Here is a 23,066-nt window from a genome sequence, read left to right on the forward strand (position 1 = left end):
CAGTTTTTCCCCTTTTCTCTGTGGTTTAACTGGATCTCTGCCTCCTAAAAAACTATACACATGGAGAACAGCTATTACAGATGCTATGGATGCTAAGTACTCAGAATAGCAGCCTTCTATAGACTTGGTTATCATTCACTGGTCAAAATGAAAACTAAATAGTCGATTTGTAGGAAATCATTAACCACTGGAACAGTAACATTTACCATTATTGATACCACAATCCATTTATATGGATGGAGTCACCCACTGTGAAAACTACTTCACCTGGTTCTAGCATGCAGCATAAATAACCTTTCATCTTGGGAACACCTTTTTACTGTTCACAAGAGAAGGAACTAAAGACATAACAGCTCATAGGTATTTTCCTCTTTTTAGTATTCCAGCAAACTGAAGGTTGTGTACACTTCAATACCATCTCATCAGAAAACAAGATTTAAAGGTTTCAACAGCCTTTTCATTAAAGGGGAGAAGGGAAGTGAATATATTTGCTATGTAACAACTGCTTGCCACATCAGTCTACTAAGTGCTTAGCAGGACACTATGTGTCGTGTTCCTGAGATAGGTCAGAAATGTTCACCAGCACTAATTACCTCAAGTGGTCAAATAACTCCATAAAATTTTTCTAAGATTACAGTTTTAACTTTAAATAATGGCTACAACTAACCAACATGCAAAAATTCTTGGACTACAGAGAATGATCATACAATTCATTGACCACCTTACTGCATTTAACAATCTTTATTCTGTTTGTACTGAACTGTATTCCCAATCAGCCTAAGCAAAGGCATGCCCTCAGTACAGCATCTGCTTTAGAGCAGAGGTGACAATAAAGACAGAAGAATCTGAAGACCCTCTACATGGCCACCTGGGAGCAGAACAGATTTGAGTCCACATGACTGTCACACAATCCACCCAGGGACAAGTGAACCTGCTCCCTTTCCATTTATCCAGGGAATAAGTGCACAAACGCACCTGCCCAGAGTCGAGTAAGAACCCCCTTTACAGGGCACTCTTTCAAACAAATAAATAGCTAAATAATGAAAGGGGCAAATCAGGAAACTTGAAAACAACAGAAACCAAAACCCTCTTCAAAACAAGACAATTTCTATGTAAAGTTCACTCAAAAACAAAATTGCTAGTTTTTCTTGCAGTTTGTTCCTAAGGATTTCATTTTTATTTTATTGGGCACAACAGGAAGTAAATTATTAATAAAATAAAGGCTTGTTTATTTTCATCTTGCCGTGGATAATTTGTACAAAGTTTCCAAATCTCTGAAACAATGGAAATGGGTCTCGTAGGGTGGGAGCAGGATGTCAGGTTCTAATGAGAGTGTCTCAACAAAGTTACCGGCCGTGTGCTTTTTACGAGTGCCCATGCTGGGGAAATGTTCTCAGTAACATGAAGATGCTGGTGCACTTTTCCTAGTACACGACTTCTTACACAACCACATGCGTTACATTCAGAGACAGATTTACAATTGAAAAGAAAAAAGTTCTGTCAATAAAATTAGGGTCTTTTTTACAAACTGTAGTTCAACCAAAGCTCTCCGTCTCCTCATGCAGATGCACTCGTTATCTCCAGGGGGTGTGGAGCAGAAAGATAGATACTTGGGAGCAGATCCTGCAGGGTTTGGCTCACTCCATGCTGTATATTCTGCTTAGAATGCCACACTAATTTGTGGGTCATCTTAGTTCTGATGCCTTGGTCTTTTGCTCCTTAGGTGTATGTGTTTGTGTTCATTCATCCTCATCCTCCTCATCCTCCTCTCCATCAGACAGGGATGTACAAGGCCGGATCTGTCTGTAGCGGTCAAGCCATTTTTCTACCATTTGCGTGACCAAGGGGTGGTTTCTCCTTCGAGAGCTTTTCTGCATAGCCACCAGAACCCCCCCTTCAGTCACACAGCAGTCCAGCCACTCTCGCAGCAGTCTCTCTTGCTGCTCCTCATTACCTAGCTTTTAGAGAAACATGGGAAAAAGGCAAAGTAACAAGGCAGGTCAGACTCTGGCAGGAATAATCTGAAGCTGCTGTGGTAATGCAAATAGCCGTTTAAACCTAACTTAAATACCATACAGTTAAATAAGGAAATAGCGAAAATACCCTAGAAGGCAATTTATTTGACATGACCATTATAGAAAGTACCAAGAAAGGTATGAACTTCAGACATGACAAGGTAAGTTCCCTGAGTTAATTACATTTGGGTTAGAATTGTACAAATTATGGTCTGAATTCTTTTACTTGATACTGTACTTCTGTTTTGTGGTCATTATTAAAATAAACAGCCAGTAATTTTCTAGAATGTGGGCTTTCTGGGTATTTCATATATTACCACTACTTCACTGCCTGATTTACACTGCTGCCTTTCCCATGGTCTCCCATGTTTCTGGTCTCAACCAAAAAGCCAGTGTTTCTCTGGACTCTCTAGCTCATCCAGAGGACAAAGTCCTATAAAGACTTAAAGGTCATGTCTCCCCTCAGCTCCTTGCCCATGCCATCTCAACCCAGTCCCCTTACAGCACCCTTGAAAAGAAAACTCTATTGGGCATGTGCTTTAATCCCAGCACTTGGGAGACAGAGGTAGGTGGATCTCTGAAGTTCAAGGCCAGCCTGGTCTGCAAGAGTTCCAGGACAAGTCAGATATACACAGAGAAACCCTGTCTCCAATGCCACGGCGCCCCTCTTCTACCTCTCTAAGCCACAAGTCAGCCTGCCTTTTCAATTTTGAAAAGATCTGTTTTAGTCTCTGACTGGTGTTTACAGAAAAAGCAGTTCCTATCACCATTCACAAGTGTAAGGCACTAAAGATGCCACCACTTCTGAAAGGCACAGGAGTCTGGTTCCTCCAATAACAAAGGACAACATACTACTTACCTCCTGAGCAGAAAGGAAGTGCACATGGAGGAGCTTCCTTTCACTGTCAACCAGAGGCAAAAATGTGATGGTGACATCATCATCAGTGTTCAGATTAGCACCAGCACCTCGGTTGCCATACCCATCATTCTCCATGGCAACCAAAGCAGAGAAGTGGCCCCTTGTATAGCCCAGAGCAATTGGACTTTTCCAACAAAAACTCTGTTCCCATAACAAAGGCAGATAAACTCCTAGAAAAAAGCACAAGAGCACAAGGAGCAAGTGCCTATCTACTCCCCAATTCCCACTCCCACTCCCTCCCACTGTTGCTACCTCCTGAACCCCAGAAGCTGCTCTGACCCTTTCCCCATAATGAGGGGTCTGATGTACAACTATATGTAAACAAAACTACTAGAGTGCTCTCGAGGAATGGCTTACCTTGAAACCGAGTATATCCTAAAGTTTCTCCCCGGAAACTCTTATAATATTTTACTCCGTACACTATAATTGGTCGTCTAAGAATATGCGCGAGTACAAAAATGTGTGTCTGTTCCAAACTTGCTCCAGGCTGTACACACACACAAAAAGAAAAGGCAATTGTTCTTAAAAACATTTATTACCAGTCCTGGAAAACCACTGTGTAAAAAACAGTACTATCTCAATCCATTTCCAAGAAAAAAGCCTTGTCAAAGAAGTCGACTCCCCACATATATGGCACAGTCCAACAGAATTACAACAGAAATCTTCAGTGTCTATGCATAAGTATTCATATTCAAACTCACAAATAGAACAGATGTAAAAAATTATTTCAAGGTATCCCTTGCTATCCAATCTTACCATTTACTCTCAGATAGCAAGGGGCACTTCATAAAATGATACCATTTAAGTTTACTGAGAAAGTCCTACCTACACCGAAGTTCCCCTGGAAACAGCTTTACTGTTTTACTGTGCACAAACGGAAACAGCATGATCACCAAATGAGGTCCATTCTCCAACTCTAGCCACTGTGACAACACATGGCCATGAGGTGGTGCATTAGTTCATGCGTTATCCACTTGGATATGTGCACAAATTGCCCAAACAGAAGGAACTTCCCTTCACAAGGTTCAGATGAACCTGACTTAACAAATGGTCATTTGTTCAGAGTAAACCAGACTTCGCTTTTCCTTTAACCTTAACATAGAAATGTGAATGCAGTCATGAGGGAACAAGAGAAAGAATGTCAAATTCTTCCTCCAAGCCTGGCAGTTCAGTTCCATCCTTGAATTTCTACTGTGAGCTTGAACTCAACAACTGGAGCTACTGTGGAGGTAGGTCAAACAGGCATACCACCCCTGGTTTTAAGGAAGAAACAGCAGTCTGGACTATACCATGCTTAAAAGTCCACATTAGATCTTTTGCTCTTGAAGGCTGTTACCCTTAATTAAGCAGCAGAGTTCTGCAGTGATGATCTAACAAACAGTAGTCAGTACCTAGAACCCAAGTTGACTGCCAGCAAGGAAAGTCTCTTTCCTTTGTATCACATTGCTTTCAGCATGGCCTGATCAAACATACTGGAGAGCTTAAAGTCAAAGCTTGGTGCAAGTGCAACCTTACCTGACTAGCCAGAGAGAGTATAAATGCCCAGTCTTCTTGCCATTGTTCCTCCCTCAGTGAAAAATGTAAACCAAAGCTCTGGGAATACCACGATTCCCAGTCTTTCCAGCGTGTGTAAAACCTAGCAAGTAAATTACAAACAAAATCATGATAAGTAAGCTTTGAACCAGTAGTACACTACTCCAAATGTTTATTGTAGTTTTTGGTTTGGTTTAGTTTGGTTTTGGCAATTCCTGTCAAGAAATGAACTACATTCTGGAAACACACATCTTTTAGCATATCTCCAACAAGATCAAATTCCCCACCTATTTCTGCACTAGGCACACATGTGGTGCAGACACACATGTAAGAAAAACACTCATACTTTAAATTAAATAAATTTTAAGCATTTTTATTATTCAAAAGAACTTCTAAAACATGCTTTTAAAGGAAAAATATAACCTATATCTAATTAACTTTATAGAGAAGTGATGAAAGCAATTTTATTATTAATAGTATCCTTTTGTTTTTTTTTTTTTTTTTTTTTGAGACAGAGTTTCTCTGTGTAGCTTTGCATCTTTTCTGGAACTCGCTTTGGAGACCAGGCTGGCCTCAAACTCAGAGATTCGCCTGCTTCTGCCTCCCAAGTGCTGGGATTAAAGGCATGGGCCGCTGCTGCCCGGCATATCTATTGTTTTAATAAACTCAAATCACTGAAAAGCCAGCGATGGTGCTGGACAACTATAATTTCAACACTACAGAATACAGCCAGCCTGAGCTATGCAGTGAGTCTGTCTCTGAAACAAAAGTGGTCAAAATGTCATTTGAGGTATTAGACACAAAGATACCACATTTCTCCAGTGATGTATCAGTATGTGTAAACACAATGCCTTGAAACATCCCATCATGTTCTTAAAAATATCAAGATCACATGAATCTTAGTGGGATATGCCTGTAATCTTTACATTTGGGGGGCAGACACAGACTCAAGAATCATTAGCTTTGTAGAGGGGTTTTGATTAACCTATGTAAGACCTCATTTAAAGAAAAAAATACAACTAGGCTCTGAGGTTAAGAGCACTGGCTGCTCTTCCAGAGGTCCTTCCAGCAACCACATGGCGGCTCACAACCATCTGTAATGAGATCTGGTGCCCTCTTCTGGCATGCAGGCATACATGCAGGCAGAACACTGTATACATAATAAATAAATCTTTAAAAATAAATATCACCACTTGAGATTCCTTTATGTCAATAAAATCTCATGATTACATACTAACCCAAAAAAAGGTTACTGTATCTAGAAAAACAATCCTTCCTTTGTATTTAACACCCTTAAAATGCTTTCATACAATAAATTAGGCAAACAGAAATTTCACTAAAATTGTCATGCAATCTACAAAAAAAAAAAAAAAAAAAAAAAGGAAAGACCTCTTATGTGAGGACAGATATTTAAATTTGAAAGACCACAGTTTCATCTAATGCATTTAAATTCCAGGGGGAAAAAACAAAAGACAAGAAAAGCTGCAGCAGCAAAAAAGTTAAGCGTATCTTTAATTTAATAAAGGGTTCTGTAAAAACTAAACATAAATTTCAGTTTCTAAAAATGTAACAGTTCAAAGATTTAATTCTTAATTGATTTTTATAAAAAGCATTTCAGGGCTGAAGAGATGTCTCAGTGGTTAAGAGCACTTGTTTTGCAGAAGACCCAAGTTCAATTCCTAGAACTCACACAGCAGCTCACAACTGTCTGTAACACCAGTTCCAGGGGATCCCATGACCTCTTCTGACCTCTGTAGGCACCAGGTACACATGTGGTACAGACACACATGTAAGAAAAACACTCATACATTAAATAAAAATAAATCTAAATAAATTTTAAGCATTTTTCACATTCAAAAGAGCTTTCTAAAATGGTAACATGTTTTTAAAAGAAAATCTAAGCACTTCTTTTACAATTGCTTAGTGTTCACAGAACTCCACTTGAATGTTTGAAGGGCAATGAATATAGGTAGAATTTTTAAATTTGTGTGTGTGTGTGTGTGTGTGTGTGTGTGTGTGAGAGAGAGAGAGAGAGAGAGAGAGAGAGAGAGAGAGAGAGAGAGAGAGAGAGAGAGGTAGGTGTGTGTAGAGTATGAACCATCGTATATAAAAGTCAGAAAACAACTTTCAGGAGTCAGTTCTCTCCTTCCACCATGAATCTCAAGGTCCATGCCATGACCTGATGGCTTAGGTCATCAAGCTTGCAAACAAGTTCTTTTACTTGTGGAGTCATCTCACTGGCCCACAAATTTCTTGACTAGTGCTTCAAGTTATTTTATGACGAGACAGGTCTAAATTAGCCAGAAGTTAAGCAATGGTTGCAATCAAAACTCAAGAAAACTACTGAGAGAGTTCTGTAAACTACACAGACTCAAATAATCATACACGCACATCAGGACAAAATTCTCAATCCCCGCCGGGTGGTGGCGGCATACGCCTTTAATCCCAGCACTCGGGAGGCAGAGGCAGGCGGATCTCTGTGAGTTCGAGGCCAGCCTGGTCTACAAAGCGAGTTCCAGGAAAGGCACAAAGCTACACAGAGAAACCCTGTCTTGAAATAAATAAATAAATAAATAAATAAATAAATAAATAAATAAATAAATAAATAAATAAATAAATAAATTCTCAATCCCTGAAGCTAGTGGGCCCATAAGGACAACCTAAACCTAATGTATAACCAAGCTGCACCATACAGATTTAGATTAATATCTGAAAAATCAAGTACCTATCTATGGATTCTAAGATTCAATAGTATACAACCTGACAATATTCTTGCTATTAATATACACATTCTATGCAATTACAAACAAAATCCTAGCTAGCTTTTTGTAAAATTGTTATACAGATCCTAAAGCTTATACAAAAAAAAAAAAAAGGCTATAGGACTCCTTCAAGGATTCAGACTTCTAGACTTCTGACAGACAAAAACAAGAGTCCAGAAAACAATCTTTTATAGTCAGTTAATTTTCAATAAAAATGTCCAGACAACAGAATAGAGAACAACAATCTTTTCAGCAAACTGTACAATTAGATTTCTACAGAATTAAGTTAGGTCATAATAAATGGATCAAATATCTAAATGCCAAAAACTGAAACTAAAATTCCAAAGACAAAAACTGAGGATCGAATCTTTGTGACCTTGTCTTGGTTTGGGTTTTGGGTTTCTATTGCTGCGATAAAACACCATGGTCATAGGCAACTTGGGAAGGAAAGGTTTTCCTTCATCTTTAAACTCTCAGTCATACTTTATTAAGGGGGGGGGGGGGGGGTGTTCCTGGATGGAAACTCAAATCAGGAACCTAAGCAGAAGACAATGAGCATCAAGGCCTACTGGTGTGCTCAGGCTGCTTTCTCAAGACCATCTGCCCAGAGGTTGCATTGCCTCTAGTGAGCTCGGCCCACTCATATCAATCATTAATCAAGAAAATGCCTCATAGGCTTGCCCGAAAGCCAATCTGGCAGGGGGCATTCTCTCAATTGAGATTCCCTCATCTCAAATGACTCTAGCTTGTATCAAGTTGACAAAACACTAGCCAGCACAGACCTTCAGCTACAAAAGATGTTGTTAGTCGTGACTACAATAGGATGTGTAATTTTAAAAATACTGACAGGCCGGGCAGTGGTGGCGCACGCCTTTAATCCCAGCACTCCAGAGGCAGAGGCAGGTGGATCTCTGTGAGTTTGAGGCCAGCCTGTTCTACAGAGTGAGTTCCAGGATAACCAGGGATACACAGAGAAACTTTGTCAGGGGGAAAAAATTACTGACAAATAAGACTTATTAAAACCTCAGGGCTAGAATTGGCTGAATGGTTAAGAACACTGGCAACTGCTCAGAGGATACAGGTGCGATCCTCAGCACCCCATCATAACCATCTGTAATTCCAGTCCCAGGGATATGACACCCTCTTCTGGCCTCCAAGAGCACTTGTGATACACAGACATACACACAGGCAAAACACTCATACACACAAAATAATAAAATAAATTTACATTAAAAAAATAATGACTTTTGTCCCTCAAAGAAATAAAAATAAAATAAAAGCCACAGGTGGAAGAAAACATTCACCAATCACCTACCTAAAGAGGGACCTGATACATAAAGTGTATCTACAACAGAAAACCCAACTCTCGAAACCTGAGCATAGAAAGAATGCTGGGGCCTAGCTTGGTAGTAGATGCCTGCTTAGCATGCCTGAAGCCCTGATCTGAGCACCAAACATCAAGGCATTAGAAAAAGCAGGAAAATACGAGCGATATTTACCAAAGATGATTTATGAACAATAAGTACATGAAAAAAACATTCAGTAGTACCATCAACCACGAGAGCAATACAAATCAAGTAACAGTGAAGAGAGCACTTCACACACACAAGAATGACTGCAACCAGAACAGTAACAAGTATTGGTGAGGATGTGAAAAATGTGAACTCTTCATAGAATACATACGTTGATAGAAATTTAAAAGGGTCCAGATACTGTGAGACAGAGTTTGGCCATTTCTTAAATATTAAATACAGATTTACTATATGACCCAACAATTTCATTCCTGGGTACCTACACAAGGAAACAAAAGTACTTTGTTTCACAGTCTTATACATGTCACAGTTGAACTATGTGTAAGAGCCAACCAAACTGAAAACAACCTACTCTCCTTCCATTGTTAAACAAGTAAATAAAAATATTTGACTATACTATTGAGTATGCTTCAGTCATAGACCACATATTTTGAGATTCCATTTATATGAAATATCCAGAAAAAAATGTACAGGTACAGAAAGTAGATTAAAAATTAATTCCCTGCAGCTGGGGCTTGAGAAGCAGAAGGTACTAAAAAAAGAGACATGAGTTCTCTTTTGAGGTGATAAATGCTCTATGACTCTGTTGTAGTGGTGGGTGTTACACCTATAAATGAAATAATAAGCAATGGACAATATGCTTTAACATTTTTGAGGGCAAACAGTACTTCAATAAATCTACTGTTTTAGAAAGCATATTACAAATTCACTCTGGAATTTCTAGACATTTTAGTCTGACTTTTTAGTATTTTGACTATAATAATCATGGCAGCCCAGTATTAACTATATGTATCCAGAGAGGGCATAGGCATATATGCATCTATACTTCCAAGACATTTGTAGCAGTCTACACTGAAGAAAATATAACTAACTCAAAATGACTACCAAATAAACGGTAATGACTCTAAAAGATCTATAATGATTTTTCCCCTTACTGACCAATTAACCCTACCTGTTCCTCTGAGAAACCGGACAGATATTTCAATGAAGTAAGAGTTTCAATTGCCAATTAGACACAATCTAGAATTACTTGGGAAGGAAGTCTCATTCAATGAGGGCTCTTCCAGACTGGCCTATATGGAATTATATTGGGAAGGCCATTCCCTGGGCAGGACAGCAGGATTGTACAGAGTGTAGAAAGAGCTGAGCACTAGCATGTGTGCACTGATCCACTGCTCTCTGCTCTTGTCTATGAATGATGTAACCAGTTGCTTCAAGTTCCTGCCACCCCGACTTTCCTACAGTAATGGACTTTAATCTGGAATTGTGGGCCAAATAAACTCTATAAATTGTTTTTGTCCAGGTGCTGTGCAGCACTTTCCTCTGTGATGAACAATCATCTTGGAAGGAAATTTACAAGCAGATGTTTATAGGGAGGTGAAACAACAGGATTTTCTAAGGAACGGTGAAATACAATGGGAAAGCTGTTAAGACAGGTAGTTAACTCAAAATAGCTTCAGAAAGTCCCCCAAAATTACTAAATTCATTAGGTCCTCTCTCCCAAGAGTATAGAAACAGTAAAGGTTGCTAAGACTCAGACAAGCCCAGTTGTCAGTAAGAAGCAGAGACCAGGCAAACTGCTCTAAGAGGCTCAGACCAACTGAGTCACCTGGAAAAACCTGCTTTGAGTTGCCTGTAGGCTGTGCACTGTGCTCCAGGTTTTGTTTTCATGAGTTGCCATCCATGTTGGGCTGGGCTTTAGTCATTTCTGGTCCTATAAGTAATCCCTGACCTATATTCCTATAAGTAACCCACCCCCCAATAAAACTCATTGGATCATCAAGCTGGACTTTACTTTGGTCTGTTGTGGGCTCCTTTTCTGGGGTGAGTAGACTTGGGTGTTGTCTCCCCAGGGAAAGTCCATCACACAACACCAGGTTATCTAATCGAAGTAACAGGAAAGGAAAGGAAGACAAAAGCAAGGACAATATTGTCTATTCAGTCTTGAGAACATCAGCCAGATCAAATCACAGGTGTCTAACAGAACTGCATGGCTACAAACACATAAAGACATAAAAATAGCCTAACCAAAAGTGATACAAGTTCACATAACAGAACACTGCTTTCTCAGCTCTCACTAGGGATTTTACAGGGATGAAGACAACTCCCTGTTGACTTAGACTATGTAGATTAGGAATTCAGTAAAGAGCAGCTTTAAAAAAGGAGCCACACAAGTGGTATGTTGGCCCTTCCTCTCCCAATCTAGACCAGGACCCAAGTTTGTCCTCCAATCTCATTCTGCCAGGTAATTAATAGTCATGTGTTGAGTTTAATGAGCAAACTAGTCACTGAACCCTAAATCAAGAACAGTTTATCATAATCTTTATCCTGAACCTATTTCCAAGATAGTAGAAGGAGATCTCTAGGATCTGTGCTTTCCATATGAACTCTAAAACACCAAGCAAAGGAATCTGATGGCAGAGATCCCAGAAGATGGCATCAAGGCATACTTTTTTCTTTTTTTTGCAGGGGGCGGGGTGGAGAGAGAGTGGTGGTGGTTTCAAGACAGGGTTTCTCAGTGTTGCCTTGGCTGTCCTGGAACTCCCCCTGTAGACCAAGCTGGTCTTGAATTCACAGAGATCCCCTTGCCTCTGCCTCCTAAGTGCTGGGATCAAAGGCATGTGCCACCACTCCCGGCATCAAGGCATACTTTCTATCAGGAGTCCTGTCCGCACAATAGCTCCAGGTCTTCACTATGAAGCATACATTAGAATCAAGACTACTTGAGAGTTCTGCTGCGTTGACACACTGCTCTAAGTTTCTCCTGCTGATGTACTCTAATGAAATGGCCCTATCGAGCTCATTTATGTGCTCTTGCTACCTCTCCCCACCCTTGCACTAGACAACAGAACCTAAAATGACTCAGTCCAATTCAAATACAAATATCAGAAGATCTCTTACTATCAGCTTTAAGAAACAGGCAGAATAAGCCCCAAAGCTACTATTAGTAGCCACAAATGTCTTTTAAAAATTAAAGAGTGAAAAATAAAAGCTTCACAATTAGGAAAAGGAGTGAATCAACTACCAAAATTCACAATTCATTTTCAGCCTTACAAGTTGAGTCAATTACTACCAAAGGACAATTCCCAAGCTGCCTTGGGTGATGTGTTTAGTTTTATGTGGGGAAAACTTTTGAGACAAGGTCTTCATACACAGCCAAAAGGTGGCCTTGAACTCAGTCTTCCTGCCACTTCCATCTAAAGTGTTAGGGTTACAGGTGCACCACTATGCCCTGTTTCAGGCTGCTTTTCAAAGCAAATTTTGCAAGGTGGTAGATTTACCACAGTCCAGATTTGGCTTTCCAGCTAAGAAGCTAAATTTCATCAGCACCAGAGAATAATATACCCACCTTATGGGGCAATCACATTAAACTTACAAGGCAGACCTATAAAAGGGGGGAAAAAAAACAAAAACTGCCATCACAAAAACCAAACCAATCACATCCCCACTGTATAGGCACACACATTCTCTCCCTGATCCCCTCAAGTTAAAAATAAAGCTTTTAAAATTTTTTATGTAAGACAGGATAGAGAGCTGGTTCAATAGCTTTTTCGTTGGTTGGTTTTTTTGTTGTTGTTGTTTTCCAAGACAGGGTTTTCTATGTAACCCTGGCTGTCCTGGAACTCACAGAGATCCACCTGCATCTGCCTCACAAGTGCTAGGATTAAAGGTGAGTGCCGCCACTGCCTGGTTGAGATGGCTCCATAGTTAAAAGTTATTTGCTGCTCTTTCAGAGGACCTGGGTTCAATTCCTGCACCTACATGACAGCTCAAACTAACTTCAGGTCCAAGGGATTCAATAGTCTGGCTTCCTTGGGTACCAAACACAATACATGGTATAGATACAGATTCAATTAAAATGCCTATACACATTTAAAAAAATTATGTAATACTTGAGCAGAAAAGTAAGCCACTATTGTAAGGAAATGACCCAGCAAGCACAGTTCTACAGTGAAAACAGGGAAGGGTGCCAGCTCACCAATGTGAACAGTCATGCAGGCTGTCATGCAGGGCTTTCCGAAGCACCGAGTCTTTGTCATAAATGCCCCAGGTAGCTTGTAGTACTGAGTCAAGTAAACAATCTCCGGCAGTCCGGTTCCAAAGTGCATACAGTCGACTGTCCAAACGTGTAGCCAACTCCAAGGACCAGTTTATAATTGGAGATTCTTCCTCTAGCTCTAAAGGAATTTAAATAATAATTCATTTTCACATCTACACAGTTATAAAGTATTTAGTGGACTGAAAATATCATCTACATATAAGAATATATGTAATTTATTGTGCCAGGCAGTGGTGGCGCACACCTTTAATCCCATCACTCGGGAGGCAGAGGCAGGCAGATCTCTGTGAGTTCGAGGCCAGCCTGGGTTACAGAGTGAGTTCCAGGAAAGGCATAAAGCTACACAGAGAAACCCTGTCTCAAAAAAAAAGAAAAGAAAAAGAATATATGTAATTTATTAACATAAACTTTCTAAATATGTAAAACATATTGTGGTTCTGGAATAATTTATTCAACTTCCAAATCCTTTAAAATCTTGGCTAACACAGAAATATATTCATTCTAGAGTAAGTAGAAAATGAAGGTTGTTAAGCTTTAATATTTGTACTTGTTCACTCTATCACAGTCAAAGGCTGTGGGTGTCTTTTTTGTTTTGTACTGCTGGTTTTGGAGTTGTGGGTCAAATTCAGGGCCTTGCATATGAGACCACTATAATACTGCTCTTAAGAACTCTACATTTTTAATTTAAAACAAGGCAAGACAGCTACATAGTGAACCACTTCCTACATTATAAAAAATGAAACGGGCTGGAGAGATGGCTCAGAGGTTAAGAGCACTGGCTGCTCTTAAAAAGGTTCTGAGTTCAATTCCCAGCAACTACATGGTGGTTCACAGCCATCTATAATGAGCTCTGATGCCTTCTTCTGGCTTGCAGGCATACATGCAAGTAGAACACTGTATAAATAATAAATAAATCTTTAAAAATATAAATAAAATAAAAATTAAAGTTAACTGATTGGATAAAAGGTAAATTACACCATTCATCATCCACTTACCCTTTTGAACATCTCTATCAAGCACCTCATCAAATAATTTTTCTTGTACTGTTGGAGGCAAATCTTCAATATCTGCACAGAAAAATCAGGCTTAAAAGCAATTCTCACGTTTAATAACTTAATAAACTAAATGCCAGCTTCAAATAAAAATGCCCCTTTCTACTGAAGTTGTCAGATATCTATGTTTAATGTTGTATGTAACATGACTATGTATATATAACTTCCTGAGTTTCACTACTAAAATTCTTAAAGTTAATATAAAAAATAAGGTGTAAACAAATATTTATAGATTATTTGTTCTTTCTCTTCATATGGGCTGCTCCTGCACAAATCTGCTTTTTTTGTTTTTTGTTTTTCAAGACAGGGTTTCTCTGTGTACCCGTGGTTGTCCTGGAACTCGCTCTGCAGATTGGTCTCGAACTCAGGAGATCCACTGACCTCTGCTTTCCAAGTACTGGGATTAAAGATGTATGCCACCATGTGGTGGCTTAAACCTGTTATTTTCAAATTTAAGAATTTTCTCATAAAAGTTAATGAACCATGCACTTTGGCACACAATGTTTTTGTAACCTTCCTCAAGCATTCTATGTTCTATTCAGGTTACTTAATATAGCACTCTAGTATAGTAAAAAGCCCCTGGGGGCAGGGAGAGTGGCTCAATGGTTAAGAGAACTTGAGGAAGACCCCAGGTTCAATTCCCAGCACCTACATGATGGATTATAACCATCCTTAACTCCAGTTCCAGGGAACCTGATGCCCTCTTCTGACCTCTGATGGCACCAGGCACACTTGGTGCACATGTAGGCAAAACATTAAAATCCATATACATTAAAATTTTTAAATCTAAAAATATATAATTTTTTTGTTTTTTTAATATTTTAATTTTTAAAAATGGCATTTTCAATTCTTTAAAAGCAAAAACAAACCAAAAAAAAAAAAAAACCCTATGTATGGTTTCGCAAGATGGCTCAGCAGTAAAAGTCACTTGCCACTAAGCCTGATTACCTGAGTTCAAATCCCCAAGACCCCTATGATGGAAGGAGAGAACCAATTCAGGTCAGCAGTCCTCTGACCTCAACAACAAACCATGGCTAGCACACATGCACACAATAAATAAATATAATAAAGGGTTTTTTAAGTTAACACCTTGAGATGAGCTTAATACACAGTATATTTAAATGAAATGTACTGATTTTAAAAGGTTTCATTAGTCAGGCGTGGTGGTGCATACTCTTAATCCCAGCATTCAGGAGGCAGAGGCAGGAGGATAACTGAGTTGGAGGCCAACCTGATCTACAGATCAAGTTTTAGGACAGCCAGTTACACAGAAGAACCCGGTCTCAAAAAACAAACAAACAAAAAAAAACTAACAAACAAAAAAAGGCTTCATTATTAACCCTTCCCACATGTAAATACATTTGACTACAAAAGTGAAAATACTTGGGTACCAGATAGAATATTTACTTTAAAAAAAAAAAAAAGAGCTGGGCGGTGGTGGTGCACACCATTAATCCCAGCACTCGGAGGCAGAGGCAGGCAGATCTTTGTGAGTTTGAGGCCAGCCTGGGCTACAGAGTACACAGAGAAACCCTGTCTCAAAAAACCAAAAAATTAAAATTAAAATAAAAAAAAATGTTCTTTGGTATATTTATTCAATATCAATTCATAGGCAATCTCCAGACACTTTCAACTATTAGAGAATTAAAAACATTAACAAATGCTTCATAATAAATAGCAGAAATTAATGGATGAAAACCAGTGACATGCTCAAAGGTACCATTATTTTTAATTCAAATAACCTAAGCCATTAAAAACCTATATCCTAATCCCAATTTTTAGTAGTAGCCAGTGGGTATATAGTTTCAAAACAGAAAGACTTGAAAATAAAGGGAAAATAAAAAACGGGAGGCTAAAGTAAGGATATTCTTAAAGGAAAAAAATGAATGGGCAATATATATGTATGTATGTATGTATGTATGTATGTATATTGTATATGTTTGTTTTTAATATGCCAGGTATGGTGGCACATACCTTTAATCCCAGCACTCAAGAGGGAAATCTCTGTGAGTTCAAAGCTAGCCAGATCTACATAGCAAGTTCAAGGCCCAGGCAGGACTATACAATGAGATTCTGTCTCAAAAAAAGGAATGGAACATGGTGGCTTCACACCTATAATTGCAGCACTCATGTGGATGAAACAAGAGATCCGTGAAAGTTCTAGATAACCTGAACTACAGAGTGAGAACTTGTCTTCAAATAAAACTAAGGCCAACAACAACAACAAAAATCATTTACTGTCTTCTAACCAAAGTATCTGTTTACAAATAGTTCTTGCATGAGTGACTTCAAGCATGAACAGAACAGTCAAATCTTAAGGTCCTAACTTATGGGGCTAGTGAGATGGCTCAGCAGTTATGTGCACTGGCTACTCTTCCAGAGGCCCCAGACTTGATTCTTAGCACCCACATGGCAGCTCACTATTGTCTCTAACTCCAGTTCCAGGAATCTGATGCCATCTTCTGGCCTCCATGGGTACCAAGGACACATGTGGGGCACTGATATACATGTAGGCAAAACACTCATACACATAAAATATGAAAATATTAAAAATCCCAACTTACTTGCTTTCTTACAAAAAACATATTTTTACCTCCACATAAAAAAAGTAACTAAGAAAATAGAGATTGCTTTTCATAATAAATTTTGGGGTTACCTGCTGGCAATGTAAATGTTACAAGGTCAGTCAGAAAATAGCAAGCAAAATCTCCCTTTCTCTGGTGAAGAGAAGCAGCTATTTCTCTCCGGATTTGTTCTGTCAGTTCAGGACACACCATTGCTGGAATACACTTTGCTGCTTGTTGAGACACCTTAAATACAGAAAGAAACTTCCTTCTGTATCGTATTTATCATGAACAGAAACAAAATATAACAGCACTTAAATGAGCAAAATTTCCCCCAAATTCTTTTTTTTTTAAAAATCTTAAATATACTACTAGGTATTATTTCCTTTGCCAGTGGACATGTATATCATTGGGGCAACTGTTCAAAGAACAGTTATTAAATGCAGAATGGCAACAAATGGTACAGACTCCAACTAGCAATCCAGTTGTATTTAATGTGTGGCACAGGGAATGAGGGTGCACACTGTGATCATAATCACTAGGAAGTCTGTGGTGGGAAGATCAGGAGTAAGAAGAGGCCAGCCTGGGTTACATCTCAAGCCCCCCTCCACCCCCCCCCAAAAAAAAACTTCTATGGAAACTCTTTAAATCACAGAAAGGATATCTGTTAGGAAGTGGCAGCTCTGTTCTCTGTTGTTAGGAAAAGCTAGCTATCACCTTACTTTTTAAAAGCCTCCTTCCTACCATAAATGGGACCTGGAGCAGCATGTCTTACAGTCAGACACTGAAAGTGGTTTGCTAACGATGTCATTACCGCTGTTAAAGTAAGGAGCCAGAGATGTTAGCTCAGCACAATTAATACAGCTACAGGACTCCTTATTTTGATTTTATCAGATTTCACTGACTGCCAGTAACTATGAAAATTTTCACTACATTCTAGCTCTATGAACTCAGAAACTCAAAGTTCAAGTAACTGAAAATCAGGAATCAATTATCAGGTATTTTCCCAATTACTATTTGTCAGAGAACACTGCTAACACAAATACCCAAAATTCGTTTTAAAAAACAACATGGAATGAACTCTGAATACATTTCCAGAGAAACATGAAACATTCCCTTCACCACCATCCTCAAACCTCAAACCATCCTCCTCCCTTGGGCCAGCTGCACTTAACCTGAAGTCCAAGTACTGGGAAAGGAGTTCACTACATAAGAATCTTTCATTTTCCTTAGCCAATGGCCCTAACTATAAGGTATTTTCTTGTAATGAACATGATAGCACATTGTCTCTAATTTTCAGCACTCAGGAGATGGAAAGTTGTAAATTCTAAGCCAGAATCAGCTTCTCTCTCTTTCTCTCTCTCTCTCTCTCTCTCTCTCTCTCTCTCTCTCTCTCTCTCTCTCTGTTTTTTTGAGATAGGGTTTCTCTGTGTAACAGCCCTGGCTGTCCTGGAACTTGCTTTACAGACCAAGCTGGCCTGGAACTCACAGAGATCCACCTGCCTTTGCCTCCTGAGTGCTGGGATTAAAGGCCTGTACCACCACCACCACCTGACCAACACACAGACATACACTATCTTACAAGTCACAAATCTGGTTAACTATTCTGATAGTTGGATTTCAATAACTAGATTTCCATTTTTTTTTTCTTTCTTCACTAAAAAGCCATTTTTCCAGAAGTTCATAAGTCCTACCTATCTACCAGGTCCATGACACAAAACTCAATGAAAATCTGTCCCAGACATATATCCTACAATCCAAAAGAACTTGGTTTTGTGCTTTTTCTATAGACATACCCTCTTATATAAGATTCACACCCTATCTTTCTACCCTCCCTGATGGTAAATTTCCCTTCCCTGAGTCTACCCAACCTCTTCCCCTGATGTTACTGGAATCCTTGCTAAAGTAAACATAATGGCTAGCCAATAAAATCAAGTTTTCATCTATCTTACATATTTTTAATCCCCATACAATATCTGTACATAATGGTTCCCAGATACTGGTAAACTTGAATTATCGATTTATATACTTATAAAAAGTATACTCAAGAAGATGTGTAGTGACAAAAATTGAATACAATTATCTGACTTTCTGTACTTTTATTCTATTTCTCTTATAATGAAAAAATAAAGTTTCTTAACCGAATAATAATGTCATATCCTTGGGATCATATTCCCAGAGATATAATTCCTTATACCTTCATAGTCTACTTAACTCAATTCTCCACCAAGCTTACTTCACATGCTAACTTCTACTCCCTCTCCAGAAATCTGATGAAATGGAATTTGGGGTATAGCTCTTTTGGCAGACTGCTTGCCTAGCATGCACAACATAACCCTAGCACAACATAAACCAGGTGTGGCAGGGTTAGAAAGTCAAAGTTATCCTCAGTTTTATAGCAAGTTGCAAGCTAGACTGGAATACTTGCTATCCTGTGATGGGAAGAAGGCAAGGCAGAAAAGAGCAGGAACAGGGGGAGAAGGAAACTTGATGAAATGTGACTTGCTAAGCAGGAAGGGAAGATACCTCCCAAGTTCTTTCCTGTGTACTCAAATGGTCATTTACTCACAATATACAGAAATACCCACTCATTTCTCCACTTCTCTAGAAACTCAATAAAGGAAGAGTCAACATCCTTACAATTCTATCCTCCTGAGCCATAGAGCTTGGCACATAGCATAGGCACTAAATATTTCTTAGTTGAATGAATCAATGTGTGTTTTAATCAAACCTAATGAATGACTCAGATATTATGGAGAAAAGTCCTGCTTCAAAAGGCTATATTGCTGAGGGCAGTGGTGTACATCAGTAGCTCCATCAACTCAGGAAACTATATACATATGTATTTCAAAGCTAGATGTTGTATATATAGGGGATCAAGGCCAGCCTAGGCAACACAGTAGTACCTCATCACAAAAGGGAAAGAGCCAGGCGGTGGTGGTACATGCCTTTAATCCCAGCACTCAGGAGGTAGAGGCAGGCGGATCTCTCAAGAGTTTCAGGTTGGACTGGTCTACAAAGCAAGTTCCAGGACAGCCAGAACTGTTACACAGAGAAACTCTGTCTCAAAAAACAAAACAAAAGTGAGTGTGAGTGTGAGTGAGTGAGAGAGAGAGAGAGAGAGAGAGAGAGAGAGAGAGAGAGAGAGAGAGGGAATTGGTAAGACAGGCCTACAATCTAAGCACTTGGGAAAGGAGCAGAAGGATTAGGAGTTCAAGTAGTAGTCCTTGGCTACCTACAACATCATTCATCCTCAGTTAATGAGACCCTGTCTTTTAAACAAACATGTTACACAAATCTCTAATCGGTCTTATTAAATAAAAAACTCAAGAGACAGGTACTGGGGTGAACGCTGAAAGATCAGAGAAACAGAACAAGCCACAGCTAACCTCACTTGGCCAATCCCTCAGCTGATCTTGTTTCCTCAAACTGGAAGCCTCTGTGTCCTCATCCAAATGGATCTTAGCTGAGCTGCTGCTAAGAGCCTAAAAGCTTAACAGCTTCTAGTTCCTGGTCCTCACGCCTTAATATACCTTTCTGTTTCCTGCCATAACTTCCTGGGATTAAAGGCATGTGTCTTTCCCAAGCAAGATATGAGATCTCAAGTGCTGGGATTAAAGGTATGTGTCACCCATGCCTGGTTGTTTCCAGTGTGGCTTTGAACTGACAGATCCGGATGGATCTCTGACTCCAAAACGCTAGTATTAAAAGTGTGTGTGCCATTTTCTGGTCTCTATGTCTATCTAGTGGCTGTTCTGTCTCTGACCTCAGATAAGTTTATTAGGGTGCACAATATATTGGGGAACACAATATCATCACCTTTCCCCTTTTTTGTCTAAAATAAAAAAAGCTTATAACTAATACAAGAAAAACTATATCCAGTAAGTATATACAATATATACAGTCAAGAATGACACTGGAAGCTTGGAAGTTGCAGCGTGGTGAGATAAGGTTAGCTGGTATCTATTCCTATTTCCCTGATCTCTAAGTCTTTCACCCCCATATTTGGCTCCTTTTTTATTTTTTATTTTTTTTATTTTATTTTTTTTAATTTAATAAGACCGCTTAGAAATCTGGCTAAACAAACAAACAAACCAAAAAATATTTACCACACCAGGGAAGGGGTACCATTTAAAACACAACTGAACGGGGTAGAGTATGAGATGACTCTGTAGTTAAGAACACTGAGGACATAGGTTTGTTTCCAGGCACCCAGGTGACATCTTGCAATCAACTATAACTCCAGTTCCAAGGGGATGTGACACCATCTTTGGCCTTCAAGGTCACTGTACTCATATTGTGCACACACATACATACAAGTAGACAAAACACACACACACTAAAAATAAAAATAAATCTTAAAACTATTAAAAATCTCTTAAAACAATTTTTAAAAGCAAGTAAAAAAGTTTAAAACATGTAAGAATAGTTTGGGGAAATGTTATAACATTAATAACAAAAAATTAGGACTGAGGATAAAGCTCAGTGGTAAAGCACTTGTCTAGTATGTACAAGGTCCTACACTCAACCCACAGTACAGCAATAAAAAATAAAAGTTAAACAAAAAAACCAAAAAACTAAAGAACCCCTTTCTTCAATATAAAAGAACATTAAAGCTGGTAACAGTTCAGTGGTAACATTATTTACCTAACACATACAAGTCCTGGGTTCAATAACCAAAGTGCCACAACTTACCTCTGTAAGCAGTATTGCTAGCATGTCCTGCCTCTGAAAGCGTATGGCCAGGTGTACCAGAGTGTAGCCAACATCAAAAGCAGAAGGTCGGTTCAGCAAGCGTACTTCATCTGCAGTGAGCTGGCGTGCAATGTCTCCTCCTGATGACTTGTATGCTTCTATGGCTGCTAAATCACCTTCCACAACCCCTGAAACAAGCACCAAGATAGAAAAGCACTTAAATCTATTTTTCTTCAAAAGACACACAGGTGAAGCAACCACACTTAACACTTGAAACATTCCTTTGTACTTCTTGGATCCTGGGGCATCATTTACATGTCCTAAAGAAAATAAGGAAAATTAGTATTTTCCTACCATTTCACATTTTCTTTCCAGAACTAGAACTGCCTGGTTTGGCACTTACCATCATGACTAGGCTCCAAACTACGGCAGGCTTTAAAGAACTATTAGAATAGAGTAAATGAATTTAAAATGAATAAGGACAACCCAGTTTGAGAAACTAGACATCATTGAAGAAATAAGCCATTATTGTCTTGCATTCATCCTGACAGCAAACCCCAGAGATATACATGTGCTTCCAGTTGGTGTCTGGCTATTTTTAAAGCAGAATAAAACAAACACTGAGCTTTCTACAGAGCTGTCTAGCTCTAAAATAATTTTCATTTTAAGTAGAAATTGGCAGCATTTTGATTTCAGAATCTCCCACAGTCAAGACTTCCTTATACACTTTACACATTGTTCATACATAACTGAATGTGTCAGTTCACAACTGTAATTGCAGCACTCCACTTGGGAGTTAAAGGCAGGAGGGCATGACAAGCCTGGACTACACAGTGAATTCCAGGCTAGCCTGTGTTATAGAAACAATGTCTCTAAAGAAAGTGGGTGGTGTACATCTTTAATCCCAGCATTTGAGAGGCAGAGGCAGAGGCAGAGGCAGCCAGATCTCTGTAAGGTCTGCCTGGTCTATATAATGAGAGAAAGGAGGGAAATGATAACTGTTAAAATAAAACTTATACTACATGATTTTAAATATGCTAAAATAAAACAAAACAATTAGGAGCAAGAAGATAAAATAACACTTTTTTCAAAGCCATAAACCTTCCATTCCCATTAAATCATTTTATTACCTTAACACAAATTAATGTTAAGACAGTAATTACTGAACAATATGGATAATAAACTGCCTGGGGGAGGGGATGAGAGTGCACATTAGCTTTCAATAAATACAGTAAAACAAATAATCAGACCAACTGTTTTTCAGTGTTTCCTAAGTTATATCAGAAAAAAATTTATCTTCTGAGTAAAATGCTAAGAATTTTATTTATCTTCTGAGTAAAATGCTAAAAATATTCTTAGTGTACTTTTTAAAAGGCATTGTAATTGCTGTTTTGAATTAGAAATATATACCTGGTATAACTAAATAGTCCTCTATTAAAGACAACCAATCTTAAAATTGTCCATTTAATTCCCACACTCAATGGATGTCTGTTATGTCCTCAGTACTCTGGTAAAGCAATACAGGCACAAAAGACAATAAGTACATGATGCCTACCTTTCCCCAAATCCTTTGAAATCCTGTCTGGGAGGCATGAAGGTCAGCTTTAAAAGTTTTCAAACTTGAAGAGTCATGGATCTTTTCTGCAAATCTAAATCTCCACCCACCCCCCAACATTTAAATACAAATTTTTCAGGTTGAGGACTCACAAGAAAGTAGACATGATGCTGTGGACTGTATAGTCCCAGTTCTTAGGTGTCTCAGGCCTCAGGAGGATCCTGTGAGCCCAAGAGCCTAAGTAACAACAGTGAAATTTTCTAACTCAAAAAAATAAATAAAAACACACTATATTGGGGCTGGAAGTAAAGCTTGCTCCATGGTAGACCTTTTTTGCCTAGCACATATTGAAGACCTAGGTTCAATCCCAACACCATAA

At 38.8% G+C, this 23,066-nt stretch overlaps 1 protein-coding gene across 4 annotated transcripts in view; it reads right to left on the minus strand.

The window, feature by feature from the left end:
• Positions 1–359: 359 nt before the first annotated feature.
• Positions 360–23,066, minus strand: part of Zranb1 (zinc finger RANBP2-type containing 1) — a 59,147-nt gene continuing 36,440 nt past the window's right edge. For 3 of the 4 annotated variants that reach the window (XM_028868665.2, XM_028868650.2, XM_028868675.2), the window contains exons 3-10: positions 21,133–21,320; positions 16,530–16,683; positions 13,817–13,888; positions 12,741–12,939; positions 4,450–4,570; positions 3,292–3,421; positions 2,875–3,104; positions 360–1,958 (exon numbers count right to left, since the gene is read on the minus strand). In XM_028868665.2, the coding sequence (XP_028724498.1) occupies positions 1,740–1,958; positions 2,875–3,104; positions 3,292–3,421; positions 4,450–4,570; positions 12,741–12,939; positions 13,817–13,888; positions 16,530–16,683; positions 21,133–21,320 (1,313 nt within the window). In that variant the 3' untranslated portion in view covers positions 360–1,739. The remainder of the gene's footprint in view (positions 1,959–2,874; positions 3,105–3,291; positions 3,422–4,449; positions 4,571–12,740; positions 12,940–13,816; positions 13,889–16,529; positions 16,684–21,132; positions 21,321–23,066) is intronic. The other variant, XM_028868658.2, reaches the window with a different exon arrangement.

Source organism: Peromyscus leucopus, chromosome 1, assembly GCF_004664715.2.
Source record: "Peromyscus leucopus breed LL Stock chromosome 1, UCI_PerLeu_2.1, whole genome shotgun sequence".
Taxonomy (NCBI): Eukaryota; Metazoa; Chordata; class Mammalia; order Rodentia; family Cricetidae; genus Peromyscus; species Peromyscus leucopus.